Here is a 15753-nt window from a genome sequence, read left to right on the forward strand (position 1 = left end):
ATGGGCATTTAGAAGACTTGCTTTGAAGACATTTTCAAAGGCAGGTCTGCCATGCTTCCCACACAAATCTGCTGAATAACTAGGTGCAGATTCAACTTCTAAAAATGACATCACATTTTATGCACTAGGGAAACTGGTACATCCTTTCATATTGCAAACAACCGTCTTCTTATCTGTTGTTAAATCCAAACTTTAGCTCACTGGGTGATTTTAGAAACAGAGCATTATTCTTTCCTGCTGCATATTAAAAAGAAGAAATCTTAACAGTAAAACTCAGAGCAGGCTCACGTGCTTCAAAAAAGTAATTATTTAGACTAGCTTGAGCTCCCTGTTGTTTTCATTCCTGCAGACCACACACTTGCTGGGATGAAATATGGACAGGAGGCAACTCTACCACATGCTTCCCGGTAGTAAAAAACAGACTTGATGAAGTGGGATGGGCCTCATCCCCAGTGCCTGTGTCGCCTATCCATGCTGGATTGGGGACCTGGTCTGGGTGTGTTTGCAATCAGTCAAGAGCATCTTTCCTCCATCTTCTCTATCCCTACAAGGAGACACCTGGCCCAGCTCTGCACCAGTGAAGATTCTCTACAAAGCCTGGGGGCCAGACAGCTTTCTGCAATTCTATAGGCAACAGGGGCTCAAAGAAGCAGCCAGGCTTTCAGCTCCATGGTATAGGATCATAAAGAAGTGAAACGGGCACAGGATTTGCAGTTTACACCGAGAGATTTCAGACATCAGCTTCATCACGTGCTGGCTCTGGACCCAGGCAAGTTATTTCAGCCCTCCACGCCTCATCTGCAATATGGTCCTAACAAGGACGGCTATTGCCTAGGTTATTATAAAGATTAAGTGAGATAATAACTTATACGGTGATTACATAAAGCTGATTTACTAGGTACTCAAGAAATGTCAGCAGGTATTGCTAGCATTATTATTGTTGTGATTACTACTAATTATTATTAAAGCCCTCTCAGGGAGGAGATAGGCATTTTGCTCACAGATTTCATAGCTTCTGATTTTCAAGTCACCTATGCATATCCTCTTTCTGTTCCAGATGCAGTCAGGGAACGAGCCCTTTGAAGTGGTCTCTGAGCCTCCATCTCCACGGCTCTTCCCTCAGGAGGTTTCCATGACTGCATGCCTAGACCACTGCAGCAGCCTCTCAGCTTGCCTCCCTGTCCCCTGTCCTACAGACAAGGAGACTAATGTGTCCAAGGTTCCACAGCTTGTCAGCGACGGAGCTGGGATTTGAACCCTGAATGCAGCTACTTAGAAATCAAAAAACAAACAAAACACAACAAACGAAAAACATCTCAAATTAATATTTAAAACCCTCTCCATAGGGGCACCTGCGTGGCTCAGTCAGTTGAGTGTTTGCCTTTGGCTCAGGTCATGATCCTGGAGTCCCAGGATAGAGCCCCACACCGGGCTCCCTGCTCAGTGGGGAGTCTGCTTCTCCCTCTGCCCCTCACCCCGCTTGTGCTCTGTCTCTCTGTCGTGCACATTCCCTCTCTCTCGAATAAATAAATAAAATCTAAAAAAAACCCCACAACCCTTTTTAACCAGATCTGAACCCCCATCCTCTGCCTTCTCTCCTGCTGCTTCCTCAGAATATCCTCAATCCCAGGCTGACTGACCCCCGGTATTCCCCAGTCATTTCCTGTGTTGTCATTCCTCCATAGCTTTGCTCAGGCCACTGGCTCCTCGTGGTCTGCCATCACCTCTGCTCTGTCCCCCAGAGCACCCCAATCAGAACCAAGCTCTCCAGACACAACACTCACTGTTCACAATATTCTCATGAGATGGATCCATTTTTCCTGGTTTTCTATTGCTGCTAGGAAAGAATCTCTCTCTGTTCATTTTCTGGTGAGCAGGACTTTGGACCAGGTCGGTCCCTCACTGCAATCAGAGGTGGAGGAAAGCTGGATCTGAAATGGGTGTCAACTTCACAAATGGGCTCAGGGGCTAAGTTAAGAGGCAATTCCCATTGGCTAACTAAACAGATATTCAATTTAAAATCTCCAGAGATCTTAACCCTCACAACCGTTGTAGCAAACAGATTACAGTTTATTATGAATTGTAATTACAGATTACAGAGTTACCCACACAGAATCAAGAACTTCTAGAAATCAAAGTGACCTTTGGGTGCATTTCATATAAACACTGCATTTTATAGGTTGGGAGAGTGAGGCAGAGAGAGAAGTGACTTGCAAAATCAAAACATGATGGATGGTAGCACCAAGCCTGGAAGCCAGGAGCCCTGGGTCCCGTGTACCCAGAGACCCTTCATCCAGCCACACACCCAATCTCCTAGACGCAAGGCAGAAAACAAGGTAAAGGCAAAGAAACACGAACTTACAGCTTCCTCCAGGTGCTGCTGATCTGGATTATCATTTGGGGTGTGCCTCAAGATTTCCCGAAGAAGCAGAGGGTATTTCACTAGACGGCTCCTTGGAATATCAAGAAAATTCCAGAGGTCTAGCTTGCGGCTAAAGGGGGACTCTAAACATCGCTGGAGGAAATCCTGGACTCGGTGGTCTTGTTTTTTGTGGTCCAGCAGAGCTTTGGCGGCGACTTGATTGCTGCAGTAGCTGTCGTAGGAGCTGAGACAAGGCAGCTAGGAAAGCAACATCAAAATGGGGTTGGAGTGTGGCACTAATTGTGCTCTAAAGCTACAAGCAAATATCACTTGTGCGGACTGAACAAACCTAACTGGTCTCCAGACCTGGCCAACATTCCTTTATCTGCACAGCTGGAGGAGACAGACTAGTGCAATCTGCAAAATCGCAGGCAATGGACAGTTTTTAGGCTTTGGCTTGTTTGCACGAAGTTATTTTCTTAGTTGCACATCTACTTTGACTGTTAAGACCCCATCATAATTTTTCTGCGTTTCTGCCAATCTAAGCTAGAAACAAAAGAACCAGAAAAGACTGTATATGCACACAGCTCAAAATTTTCCTGAACTTCCAAAAGTGTCTGGTGAGGGGAAAGCTTCCTATCTTTAAAAACAAACAAACAGGATTTATTTTAAAATTATTCATAAGAAATTCATCTGGAAGAGTTAGTGGCATAAAAAGAAAGCAAGGGGTCAGACTCCATGGCCCAGCCCTTTGCATGGCCTTGTGCAAGCATCTCTCTGTTAGCTGAAGGTTACCGGATTCCAAGGTGGGCCAATTATAAAGAAGTCCAAGAAGTTAAAGCAAAAGCATAATTAGTAAAAAATTAGATGCAGGAAGCATTTAGAAAAATCTTTTAAGTTAGATTCATGGTTAACATCACAGCACCATGCAAAGAACATTTAAGCCTAAAGACTTTGGAACACTTCACTTCCACTATCTTCCTTCTAGCAAAATACTAATTTTCCTGACATGTCCCATCAGTCACATTGTGCAAACACAGAGTCAGAGATCCAGGGAGAAGGCTGTTCATCTCCCTTTTCCACTCCTTCCTATTAGTGGAAGGCTCAGCAACCTAACGCATGGGCTGTCAGCTTCCGGAAAGGTACCGGAGGCAATAAAAAGCAGCCAATGGCCCTGTTGTGTTTGCTTCTCGCCCTTGGACTAAGGAGCCACATTTACCACAGCACCTGCCCTGTGGAGGATTCAGAGCAAGACAGTGGCAAGAGCGTCTTTAATTTCTGCATCCTCGATACTTTGCATCGGGCCTACCATCCACAGACATCCAAAGTTTATATTCCGAAAGAACAAATAAATGAATGTTTAATGGTTTCCAGATTAGGTAATATTTGATGGTCTGGCAACATGGCTTAGAAATAAATTGTGATAGCATCTGAACAATGGGTCAAAGTGTAATATTCTGTGGCTTCTTTTAAACCTCTTATTGAAATTATTTTCTCAGCAACTGAAACCAAAAAAGATACCAAGGAAGTAATGTTTAAGTTCACTGTCGAGTTTAACATTCTTTGGAAAGGTCTACCTTCCTTACATGGCATAAAAAAACAAACAACAACAAACAAACCAAAAAACCCAACAAAACACACACACACACAAAACCCTTTCTTTGTGTTAAAAAGAGCTACAGAAATTCTTTCCTCAACCTTATATTTGAAAGTAATGATAATTGCTACTTACACACACACACACACCCCAGATGTGGTATTGTGGCTTGTAATTCAAGATTTTCAGAGTTAATTAAAAAGAGCTTCAGGCCCTCTTAATTTCATTTCCACTTCCTCGCCTTTTAAAAAGACCTGGAAATGCCCAATGTTTTCATTATGGAGAAACAAATCAGCACTAACTATTAGAAGTAAACTAGTGAGGAAGCTGACCACACTGCTGCTCACCGCCCAATGGGCCATTACTCTCTGATCTGGCTGCCTCTGCTGCCATGGCAACCCGATCCAGCTCTGGTCCTGTTCACACCTGACAGGGTGCTCATTTCCTGGGCATGACCTGAAAGGCTATCTGGTTCAACCCCACTGGCTAGAAAGGGCTACAAGTGATAACTTGATAGGGAAGGAAGAATATACACATCTTGGTTCCCAAATACATACACATTCACTTACAGAAAATGTGAGAGGTGATAATAGAGTGGTTAAGCGGGCAGACTCTGGAACCAGGGATAATCATGCTCAAAGCCTAACCTGGACAGTTACTAGCCAGGTGACCCTTCTGAGCCTCAGTTTCCCCACTTACAAAATGCACATACTAAAGTACTCCTGTCTTTTAATGAGACAAGGCAGACAAAAAAAGAGCTTGGCTTCTGGGTAAGAATCTGTAAGTACTAGCTATTAAAGCAAAAGTAATATAATTAGTAAAAAATTATTTTTTTATTATTATTTATCCCTAGGATACTTTCATTGAAGAAACTGTGGTTTAGAGAAGCAAAACTACTTGCTCAGCTAGAGACAAAACCAGTCTGCAGCCTTTTCTCCCCCACCCTTCCCCCCAAAGCTCTGAACTCCTCGACATCTCTTTAAATAGACTATCAAGAATTTATAAAGGAAACTCTTTGACTTTCTTCAGAAATTCTTTTTATCTCCCTAACACTGTGAAAAGTGACAGAACAAATCTATTTTTTTGCTGCCATGTACCCTGCCTCTCTCTATAGAATTAAAATTTAATTAGAACCCAAATTAACATAAGAACTTGCTGCCTTGGAGAGCTTGTAAATTATTTAAATTTATTAAATTATATAAATTAAGTTATATAAATTTGTTACTGAAAAAACATTAGCATGAAGATAAGTCGCTTGGGAAGTTGTTTCTGTCCAACAGGGGATGTGTATGGGATCAGGCCTACCGCTCCGGGAGACGGTACCCTGGTTGGCTCCCTGAGGAAACCAACACTCTGCTTTAGGCCTTCAAAGTACAAGTAATTGATTCATTCTAAGGTCAAAAGGACTAGCCAGGCCTGTCCCACTTGGGAGGCTCACTTGTTTAAAAGGGTTGTTTTTTTTTTTTTCTCACCTTTTTTCCCTGGGAGGGGTTTTGGTGGGTGAGGGCTGCGAATAAATCAATTTTTCATGGGTTGAATGGGCTCTGACTTTTCCCATTCAAAGTCCCCTCAGATGTTTATTTTGTTCTGTTAAAAAGACCAGAACTCAAACAGATGTACCCCTTGGTTTACAGTTCCCACTCGCACGGACACATCTGCAGTTAAAAGTGGGAAAACATTTAACAGCTCATCAGGCCTGATAAATAAGGCCCGTTTCTCATGAGGTCTGGTCACAATGGGCCAGTTGTTTAATTTTAGGCTGCTCTTCAAGCTGTAAGTCCCCATTTGATGTCTGAAGGGTTCAGATAGCAGTGGAAGTGGTCACATTTCCTTTGAGTATGTATAGAAAAGGCCTGCAAAAGCCACCCCCAGATCAAGCCAATTTCCTAATAAGAGCGGCAAGCATTTATTTCAGAAAAAAATTAATAACAAGGCAAATGCCTCCACTTTTGCTTCTGGCATGAACTGACAATTTGTGTATGATGTCGAAGGAAACCACGTCATTCTATACGGCCATCTCGTCAAACACAGAGCAGGCATCGTGCTAATTCTGGAGCGGGGCCTCACTGGCCCCTTCCCCCACACCCATCAAAGCAGCCCAGAGACTCAGGAAGTTTAAGAAATATTGAGGCAGAATCTCTCTTCTCATTACACCTTCTCTGTCTCCAGCTGGCTTGCTCTCTTTAGAGAAATTTCTTTGAAGGCTAAAGAAGTTAAAACATCTACCACATCTTATAATAAAATGAAAGTCAAAAATATGAGATGAATGATCTCTTCTGAAATATTAAGGCACATTTTCTAAATTATTCATCTTAGAACATTGCTTGCCTTTCAGATGCCCTTGGGGCATTTCGGCCTCATGCTAAAAGTGACTTGGGAACTAAAGCTATCTAAGTCATGAAACCCTCAAATTTTCTTGATCAAGGCAATAATTGAGAAGCAGAAGTTAGGATAAGAGAGCAACATCAAAACACAGGAACTGGAGAGCCTAGGAAGGTTAAAATATAACTACAAATGTAACTGGATCAAGAGAACTCACATGGTGATAGTAGGATTTATAACTTTCACAACATTCCCCAAACAGTGGAATGACTCTAATGCTGGCTGCTGTGGCACTTCCTGCCTATTTTTCTGGAAGACTGTGTGGATCAGAGAGATGAGAGAGCTAATCCTGCCTGGAAGAAGTCATCAATGTAATCTGCTTTTATTACCTGCTTCATAACAAATGAAAACCACCTGGAGCTGGGATGGTACAGGCAAGGACTCAAAGGAAACAGAGATGAAGTAATAGGGAATGGTGGGGACTGTGGCAAAATAGAAAGTGCATGCCTGCTCTAAAGTACATTAACAAACGAACGAGCACATTATGGACCCAAAAAACACAAATTCAGCCCCAAGACAATAAATTTAGAACCCCTAATCTAAGGTCACAACTGATTTCTTTGTTTAATTAGGAAAGGAAATGAGTTATTTGGGCTGAAGGTCAGCATAATACCAAGCCTTCCTATGAAGTGACTCAGAATCAGATATACGCCAAACATTAACAACATTTAGTATTACCTTATGTATGAAACTACATTTTACCATGAGAGTTTTTCTGGAGCCTGAATAAAAGCACCTTTTTTGGTGATGGATAAGAATATGTCTGTGAATATTTACTGAAATAGAAATGATAATAATTATATTATTAGTAATTGGCCTCAGCTGAATATTAACTAGTTTTACTTCATTTGATGTAAAACTAGTAACCATTTCATATGTGCCTTTACTTATTTTATTGCAAAAAGGCCATGTTATCTTTAAATGCTGCAAATTTGTATTAAGAAAAATAATTGTTTCCGTGCATTGAGGAGATAAAGCCTAGATAAGATAAATTTTGCTAGGAATTTGCTATTTATGATGTCAAGCTACCATTTGCCACTACAAAAAGTCTAGCTAAAATGAAACTCTACCTATGTTATTGAAATTCATTCTCAATCAAGACTAGAGAACTTTTCTTACCCAGCCCACGAGGATGGGACCGACATGTTCAGTGGAGCCATCAGGCTTCCGAGCATCTCGAAGTTGACTAAGGAGCTCTGGTAAAAACAAAAAAACAAAAAAACAAAAAACAAACAAAATGCTTATTTTGTTAGGCATTCAAATATGAACAGGACTGGAAGTAGATTCTGGGTTAATCACATTATTACATAATCATGACTTGCTGTAGGACGACTCAATCAAGGCTACAAGTCATGACTCATTCTGGGAACAAAATTATACCTTCGTGTAGAGGAATGAGAGAGTCCAGTGTTCCAAAAATTTGATTCAACTCTTGTTCTGTCATTATGGAGAGTTTCAGCATGGGGTCATGATAGGCCTGCACAAGAAGGGCGAGAGAGGCAAGCAAACACTTAAAATCAGAGGAAGCAAGTGGTTAATGTAAATGGCATCAGTGTCCTCGAGGCCCCACATAATAACAAAATAGTTGGCTCTCCCCCAACAACTTCTTCCCTAATGCTATGGAGACAGCAGCTGGGTGTGGCCGGAGCAGATGAGAATCCAGCATTGCCTTGAGCCGTTTGTGGTTGTTGATAAACCCAAGGAGATTTTTAAAAAGGTTCTTTATTCTAGTATATCATACATCTAGGCAAGGGTGAGTACAGAGCCGATCTGATTTGTATAATGTTTTAAAATTTAATGTGATTGAAGATCTTGCAGCTTGAAAAACTCTTAATTTATACAGAATTAGCTACTAGCAGCAGGTTCTTTTTCAATTGGTCCATATTTAAGTAAAGGAAGAAAGAAAAATTGATGGCATCCTTTACGACTGCTCTGAAGCCAAGAGGCCAAAATCTCTGTCAATCTTATCATCTCTTACTCATGATAATTAAACAAGAACACACAGTTATACCCAGGTCACTGTAATAGAGCACAAAGACTCAGAGGGCACAGTCCCTGCCTCCAAGAAGATTTATAAAGGCAAGCAGAAGGTAAGAAAAACATGTGGATAATTAGATACATGTTTTAAAAAGCTCAAGACTAAAAACAGGAGAGATGTCACATAGCCGTAAAAACTGATCAAATCATAAGTGCTTAGAGGGTGAAAGAAGTAAAGCTGGAGTGGTCAAGGGAGATTTAAGAAGAGCTGCCTGACATGGAGAAGGGGGCAGTAAATACTGGCGAAGAATGAATTGAGATTTGAGCTAGTTCCTGGAGAATGGTTGGATATGGGTGGTTGAAAGGAAAGGAAGAGTTTCTAGGAAGGTAGAACTACCATAAGCAAAAGGACGGCAGTAAAATATCCTTAAGGTGCTTAGCTTTGGGGAATCTTGATACAGGAAGGAAGAGCTGAACAGCTGACCAGCAAGATGTCTCACAGAGTTAAATGCCTTCTTTGTCATCTCCGTCTTCCACCTCCTCCAGCCTTGCCTAAAAACTCAGTTTCCTGGCTGTGTTCTAGGCAAAGTGTAGATGGCCATCTCCTGGGAATGCTACAGATGGGACTTCATATCAGCAGGAATCTGGACTAAGGCCACTTAAAAGAAGGGAGGCATCTTTCCAACCCTGTGATTCTTTAAAGGAGGCTGGGTATATCAGATGAAGGAGTCTGGATTTCAGCCTTTGGTTGGGGGGAGTGACCCACCCCCTTCATTCCAGTGATCCCCTGGAATGGAAAGGTTTTGAGGAAAGTGTATTGTCCAGATAACACAGGCTACAAGGCATGGGTCTCCTTTCCCTTTCTGCACACAATGTAATTAAAACACAAGTTTCTATATAAAAGACCTAATTCACATGACGGTATGCAATTGCCTCACTTAAGCACTTTCTCTACTTAGGAGATTCAAGTGGCTTTATTTCTAAGACACTGTTCCAGTTTCAGACATCTGCACGCTCTCTCCCATGGGTAAGGAGGCTCCGCATGCGAGACAATGAAATATATGGAAAGCCGGGCCTCTATGAACACTTCCTGATTAAACTCAAGTATTCTTTGAGATGCATTAGAGATGTGCACAGGAGAACCCCTATAGGTACCAGGTCTAGAGAACTTTCTTGTTTTGAGCCATTTTCCCCCCTACTTGGTTTGTGTGGATTCTTCTCAATTGTTGATAACCTGTTTTAGTCATAAAAAGAGTGCTCCTAAGACACAATCTTAGAATTGTGAAATTACTCATAAGAAAAAAAAAAAAGGAGGTGGCCCAAATGACCACTGGATTCAAATTTACCTTTTTTGCCAATTTCAAGTCCTCTATCAAGTCTTCTTCTCCTTGGGAAAGCTCAAAGATTGCCTGCAAGCAAAGAGAAAACACATTCATGGAACACTCCATTTATGAGACCAAATTCAAACAGTGCTGGTTCTGTTGTTCAAAAACCCAGATCTACCCATTTCTTAAGAATTTTTAAAGGATTCTTTAAAAAGTTAAATTAACCTGCAGCAAATGCATCTAAGTAGCTAAAACCTATAAAGGAAGAATTTTGCAAAACTTCTGTATAACGTACTCACCCGTTTGTGGGAGAAAGGGGTTCCACATATGTTTCCAACCCAGTAAGTCATCTTTCATGTTACAGAACTTGGGTGCATCCAAACAAGAGGAAACTATTTTAGGTAAAATAATGACAGTTGGATTCTGCGTCTCTCATGTGCACAGCAACCGTCATAAACGATTTCGGGGTCTGTTCTCAGGGATGGGCATGGCTGTATAATGAACTGGGCCGTCACAATTTGTTTTTGTTCTACTCAACAGAAGGTGAATCTCAGCAGAAAGCTTTATTCTTATCAGCCACTTGTCTTGAGGCTGGAATTGTAGGAAGAATCTAATATTTTATCACTCTAAATGTCTGGTGATGTTAATTCATTCTAAATTACTTCTCAGCCCTACACGGTACAATAAATAAAATTATAGGAGCCAGCTGTGTGCAAGAGTGTGTAAATAGACCGTTTCTAATTTGGCTCTATTAAGCCATTATAATTTAAGAGCTATATGTGCAGAATACTCCTTTCACTCATCTGGGAGTCTAAACTGTTGGCAAACATTAATTGTTAAAGGACTCTATGATTAGTCCTTTAATAGGAGTGATAGTTTGGGGACTACTACATTTCTTTCAGACTAAAGGGAAGGAATGAGCAGCCCTGGAGAGCACCCTCCATCTCTGGGGTGGATGGAATGTAAGACAATGAGTTTGCTCTCAGCTAAAGCAGGTGGAGGAAGAATACTGTGTTGGAGGCTAGTGCATGGTAACCTCCCCCAAGGCCCAGTAAAGCTTCCACATCATGCCCTCCTTGTATTCTGTTTTGTTGAACCTTTTATTTTGAAATAATTACAGACTCACAGGAGAAGTAAACATAGAACACCGAGGTCCTGTGCCCCTTCTACTCATCTTCCCCCAATAGTGGCATCTTCCAGAACTACAGAGCATTATCGAAACCAGGAAATGGGTTGCACAATACAGTTAACTAGACTTTACTTAGACCTCCTCAGATTTCCTTGTACATCTGTTTTACTAGAGCTCACTTACATAGGTCTGATGGTCTGACTGACCAAATGTGGTCCCACTGACCAAATGTGGTCCCCAGGAGAGGAAAACCACAGAACCCCATACCGGGAAACACCACCGTCAGATATCTGTTGTGAGACAGCACAGTGTCACCATGAAGACCAGGCTCTGGAGTAGGACAGGACCTGGGTTCAAATCCCAGCTCTGTAACTTTCTAGATGAGTGAGCTTGTATTCACTATACCTTAATAATCTCCCAATCTGCAGAATCAATCCCTCCCTCCTTCCTTCCTTCCCACTATCAGATTGTACAAGTTATATATGTATACTGGTAACACTTGGGAAAACACAAAAAAAGTGTAAAGTGGAAAATTTTAACGTACCCATAATACCATCTAGTTAACTATTCTTAGGGTTTTGCCACATTTCTTCGCAGATTTTTTTCAGTGCATGTATTATTTTAAAATACTTTATTGTTTCTTTTTAATAGGTAATACATTAACACAGTTCAAAATTTAGAGTGCACAAAGAGGTACATGGTGAAAACTTTCCTTTTTACCTCTACTCAGCCACCCAGTTCCCTCCCAGGAGGCAACAATGTTACCAGTTCCTTGCAAATCCTTCCAGAAATATTTTATGATTCTACAAGCAAATACGTGCACCTACACACATATGTTCATTTTTCTTTGTGCTTTCACACAGATGGTAAAAGGACATGATATACCCAATTTTGTGCCTTGCCTTATCCACTTAGCCATACATGCGTATCAACACTTCTAGTTAAGGCTACACTGTATTTCAGGTATATCTTATAGATATTCATTATTTAGCCAGTCCCTGGCGATAGATGTTCAGGCTCTTTCCAGCGCTATTATAAACATTACTGTGATGAAAACCTTACATATATATCCTTTCATCTGTGTATAAGTGTGTCTGGCAGATAGATTCCTAGAAAGGAATCGTGGAGCCCAAACCTAGAAAGTTTTCAAGTATTCCTTTTGCCAATGTCAGGTTTTCCACAAAAATAGACATTCCAAGGGTTTCACTAGGCGATGTGCTAGATGTGCTTTGGCATAGCCTGGCAGTGACAAGCTTTCCATAAAGGGTAAGATGACCATAGTCATTTAGAACTCTTGATACAGAAAACTTACAGGTCATGAAAGGAACTGCATTCCATAGACACATTCTCCACAAAACCGAATCAAAGTTTCAGAAGCTGAATATTTTAAAATATTCTAGAAGTTGCTATTAAAATATAACTCAAGTGATTATTTTTGTGAGCTCCAGGACCCTAAACAGACACTTCCTGATTCATTTTCTTTGTAAATTCAGATTTTCACATCAGTTTCTTTTTAAAGCAGGGGCCACCCACCCAGCTGGAGGCTGGGTTCTTGGTTCCTTACAAGGCGTGACATCCCCGTCAAGTCCTCCTAGAAATGCAACGAAGAACTGATTGGGAGCCTGCGGTGTAGACGCAGTTTGGCTCTCGCCTGTGGTGCACCTTGTTCCAGACACAGGGCCAACTCCTGGGTCCCGAGCCTACCTCCTGACGTTTGATTTCCTTGGACGGAAGCATCTGATTGACGCACACATCGAAGGTCTCACTCCACAGCTTGCTGTCCCTCCGCTTCGTGCTTGAGGGGGCGGCATTTCTGGACCAGGGTCGGGGGGCGAGGATGTCAGGGCGGCTCTCGCTGCGGAAGCTGATGGAACGCTAAACAATGAGGAAAACAAACCATCACGGGGGCCGTGGCAGGACTTGGGTGGATTGTTAGAACGGCTTCCTGTCACTGACAGAACATAAATCAGATATTCACAAGAAAGAGAGGACAATGCCACAAGGCCTTCCCTTTTGGGAAGCGGGGTGTTTTCTTGAGTCTACGTGCTAAGGGAAATTGGGCAAAGGGGCTGCGTTCACACAGGTGCTGGGAGTATCCGTTCTGTGAGACTGGGACACCGTACAGAAACATGCACAAAGACAGCTCTCAGAGAAGCCACAGGCTCCGCTTCTTTCCAGTGGACACCCCCTTCTTCAGAAGAACGAAGGTTAACAGCAGTGGATGGCCTTTACACCTGGCTAGTAGTCCCATCTTCCTCCTCCATCAAGGAACAGAAGCCCGCCATCCTTGGCTATCCCACTTGGTACACAGTTTGGGTGGGATGCCCCAGACCTGACCAGTCAGAGCAGTCCTCCACCCTGGTTCAGGGACAGGCACCTGATTCTCAGAAATGTGCTAAGTGGTTTATGGGAGAAAGAGTGGCAGGGTCTTTATTCCTTTGGTACTGTGAACTCAAGAGATAAAATAAGCAAGAATTTCTTGCAGCAGCTCTCTCTGGTCATGCAGCTAAGTCCATTTGCTATCAAGGAAAATAAAGGGACACACAGAATGAAGGATAGAGGGAGAGGGACTGACAGAGGGAGGGAGCAAGCAAGCTTTACCCACACTGTTTAAACCCCTGGATCCCACTGTGCGTGACGCCAGGAAAAGCCACTCTTAGATTTAGATTAAACCCCTTCCGTTTACATTAACCTCAGTTGGGATTCTGTTAATTTGAAAAGTACCAACTAATATGTGTATTAAATTCCGCCTTGACAGCAAATGATGCCTGTCCCTGAGGTATTTTCTTATTTTCCAAAGAGGCCCTGGTGGACTTTGGGGTGGTCTGACTCTCCAAAGCCCACTCTTGAGGCTGAAACATGCTATCACGGTGCCTTCTCATGACAAGTACAAATGATCAAGAAGAAAGCTAAGTGCATCATCTTTAACCTTCATCCTGGAAGATTTCAACACTCTTATTGGGAACTTTGCCAAAGCAATAAGGTGTTGCTGTGCTCAAAACCACATTCTAATTTAGTAAGACATGGCTGTGGCCACATGTCTATGGCCTTCAGAAGTTCCAACTCCTCAGTTTGGCACAGAAGGCCTCTTGTAATCTGACCACAGTCTATACACCTAGAATCACTTCCTGCCACTCACCCATGAGCCCTCTATTCTCCAGCCCTACTAGGCAATCTGCCATTTTCTAAATGCATCATGCTTTGCCATCCCTCTGTACTTCCTTCAAGTCGTCTTCTTTTCCTGGGAAGCTTTTCTTTCATTTACTAGCTGGCTAACTCTTAAGTGTCCTCAGGATATAACTCAAACTCCTCCTCTAAGAATCCTTCACCACTTTCCCAGAGCAATTTGGACATATCTGATATAGCAATGATCACATCTTATTACACTTATTGGTCACCTGCTCTGACCTATAAACTTCCTCAGGGCAAGAACTGATTTTGCATGTGACATATGAGCTGTCATCACTCAGATATTCTAAAGCAGCTTCCAAATATTTTGAGATTCAACAATAAAACTTAAGAAAGCAAAGAAAATTTTAAGGGAGCTATTCAACATAAGGGCATTGTTAAAAAAGTTTTAATTCATCTGCCTGATGGTATATTATCCAGCCAATTAGACAATTCTGAGACCATTTGAACAGCTAAAAATCCCTTCCATGTAAGTTAAAATCAGAACTAAAATCTGTATATGAATACTGTTTCTAGTTATGAAAAAAAGCACATGAGCAAAGATATGAAAGGAACACCAGAAAATTCTATTGTTTTTGCCTGATGACATGATAGGTGATTTTTTAAATCCTAGTTTATACATTTTTTATAATTTTAGAAAAAATGAATAAATGAAAAATGTAAAAAGAAACTTCCAAGGGGCTTCGAGGTATTCTCACAACCCTCTTGAAGCAGGAAGTTAGCTGTTTGCAAGTAGCAACAGGAGTTCCTCAGGCTTCCAAGAGCCCCTGGGCTTATTAGTGAGCTCATGATCATTGGACCAGCCCCTGATGCTGGTCAAGAAAGGACTTGCACCAAATACGCGGTTTACTAATGGTATCTTGCAAATCCTTGTGATGTCTTGAAAACAGGCCCTTATAAACAGTGACCAGACTAATGCCTGCAGATCGTTGGCACTCAGAATCAATTAGCCACAGGAACGGAAAGGTCAAAACTAGTGAGTCATCATGTTACTCCCTGATCTCAGTTTTCGGTTCTGATTACAGCTGGGCGGGAATTAAAGAGCAGAAAGAGAGGAAAACACAAAAATAAGATTCAAAATGAAAGACATGTTCCACTTTCACTGGAGAGAATCAACCGCCCACCTTGTAACAGTTTCAACCCCTGACCAACTTCAAACTCCCCCCTCCCCACCACCCATTCTCAAGTACCTCATGCTAACTTTAAATTTACATACATTACAAAAGTATAAACATTTTTCATACATTACAGAAGTATATAAAACTAAGTACAAATCCCCTCATTTTCCCGAGTCTACTTTCTAGAAGTAACTACTGTTAAGTCTGTTCTAGATCTTTCCAGACCTTTTAAATGCATTTGCCAACAATTACAGAATACAGAATGTTTTCTCTTCTCACTCAACAATATGTCTCTCCATATTAGCATATAAGACTCATTCTTCTAAAAAAATAATAATTTATGGGGGTAAATTTCACGTAATATAAATTAACCATTTTTTGTGAACAATTCAGTGGCCTTTAGTACACTCACAATGTTGTGCAAACACCACCTCTGTGTAGTTTCAAAACATTTCCATCACCCCAGAATCACTCTTTCTTTTTAATGAGTGCAAGAGTTAGTATCCCATGGTCCAGATGGACCACATGGATTTAATCAACCTCCCACCGATGGACATTAAAATCGTTTCCAGTGTCTGGCTATTACAAAAAGTGCTTCAGTGAACATCCTTTATGTATTTGTGCTATTTTTACAAGGCAGATTCCTTAAGTAGAATTCCTTGGTCTAAGAAATA

General features: G+C 41.6%; 1 protein-coding gene across 9 annotated transcripts in view; it reads right to left on the bottom strand.

Annotated features, from left to right (window-relative positions):
- ARHGEF3 (Rho guanine nucleotide exchange factor 3) overlaps positions 1-15753 on the bottom strand; it is a 294790-nt gene that overhangs the window by 13577 nt on the left and 265460 nt on the right. For all 9 annotated transcript variants that reach the window (XM_026501066.4, XM_057311810.1, XM_044384936.3 and 6 more), the window contains 5 exons: positions 12477-12647; positions 9665-9727; positions 7722-7818; positions 7461-7537; positions 2363-2620 (listed from right to left, as the gene is read on the bottom strand). In XM_026501066.4, coding sequence (XP_026356851.1) covers positions 2363-2620; positions 7461-7537; positions 7722-7818; positions 9665-9727; positions 12477-12647 — 666 coding nt within the window. The remainder of the gene's footprint in view (positions 1-2362; positions 2621-7460; positions 7538-7721; positions 7819-9664; positions 9728-12476; positions 12648-15753) is intronic.

Source organism: Ursus arctos, unplaced genomic scaffold (genome assembly GCF_023065955.2).
Source record: "Ursus arctos isolate Adak ecotype North America unplaced genomic scaffold, UrsArc2.0 scaffold_14, whole genome shotgun sequence".
NCBI lineage: Eukaryota > Metazoa > Chordata > Mammalia > Carnivora > Ursidae > Ursus > Ursus arctos.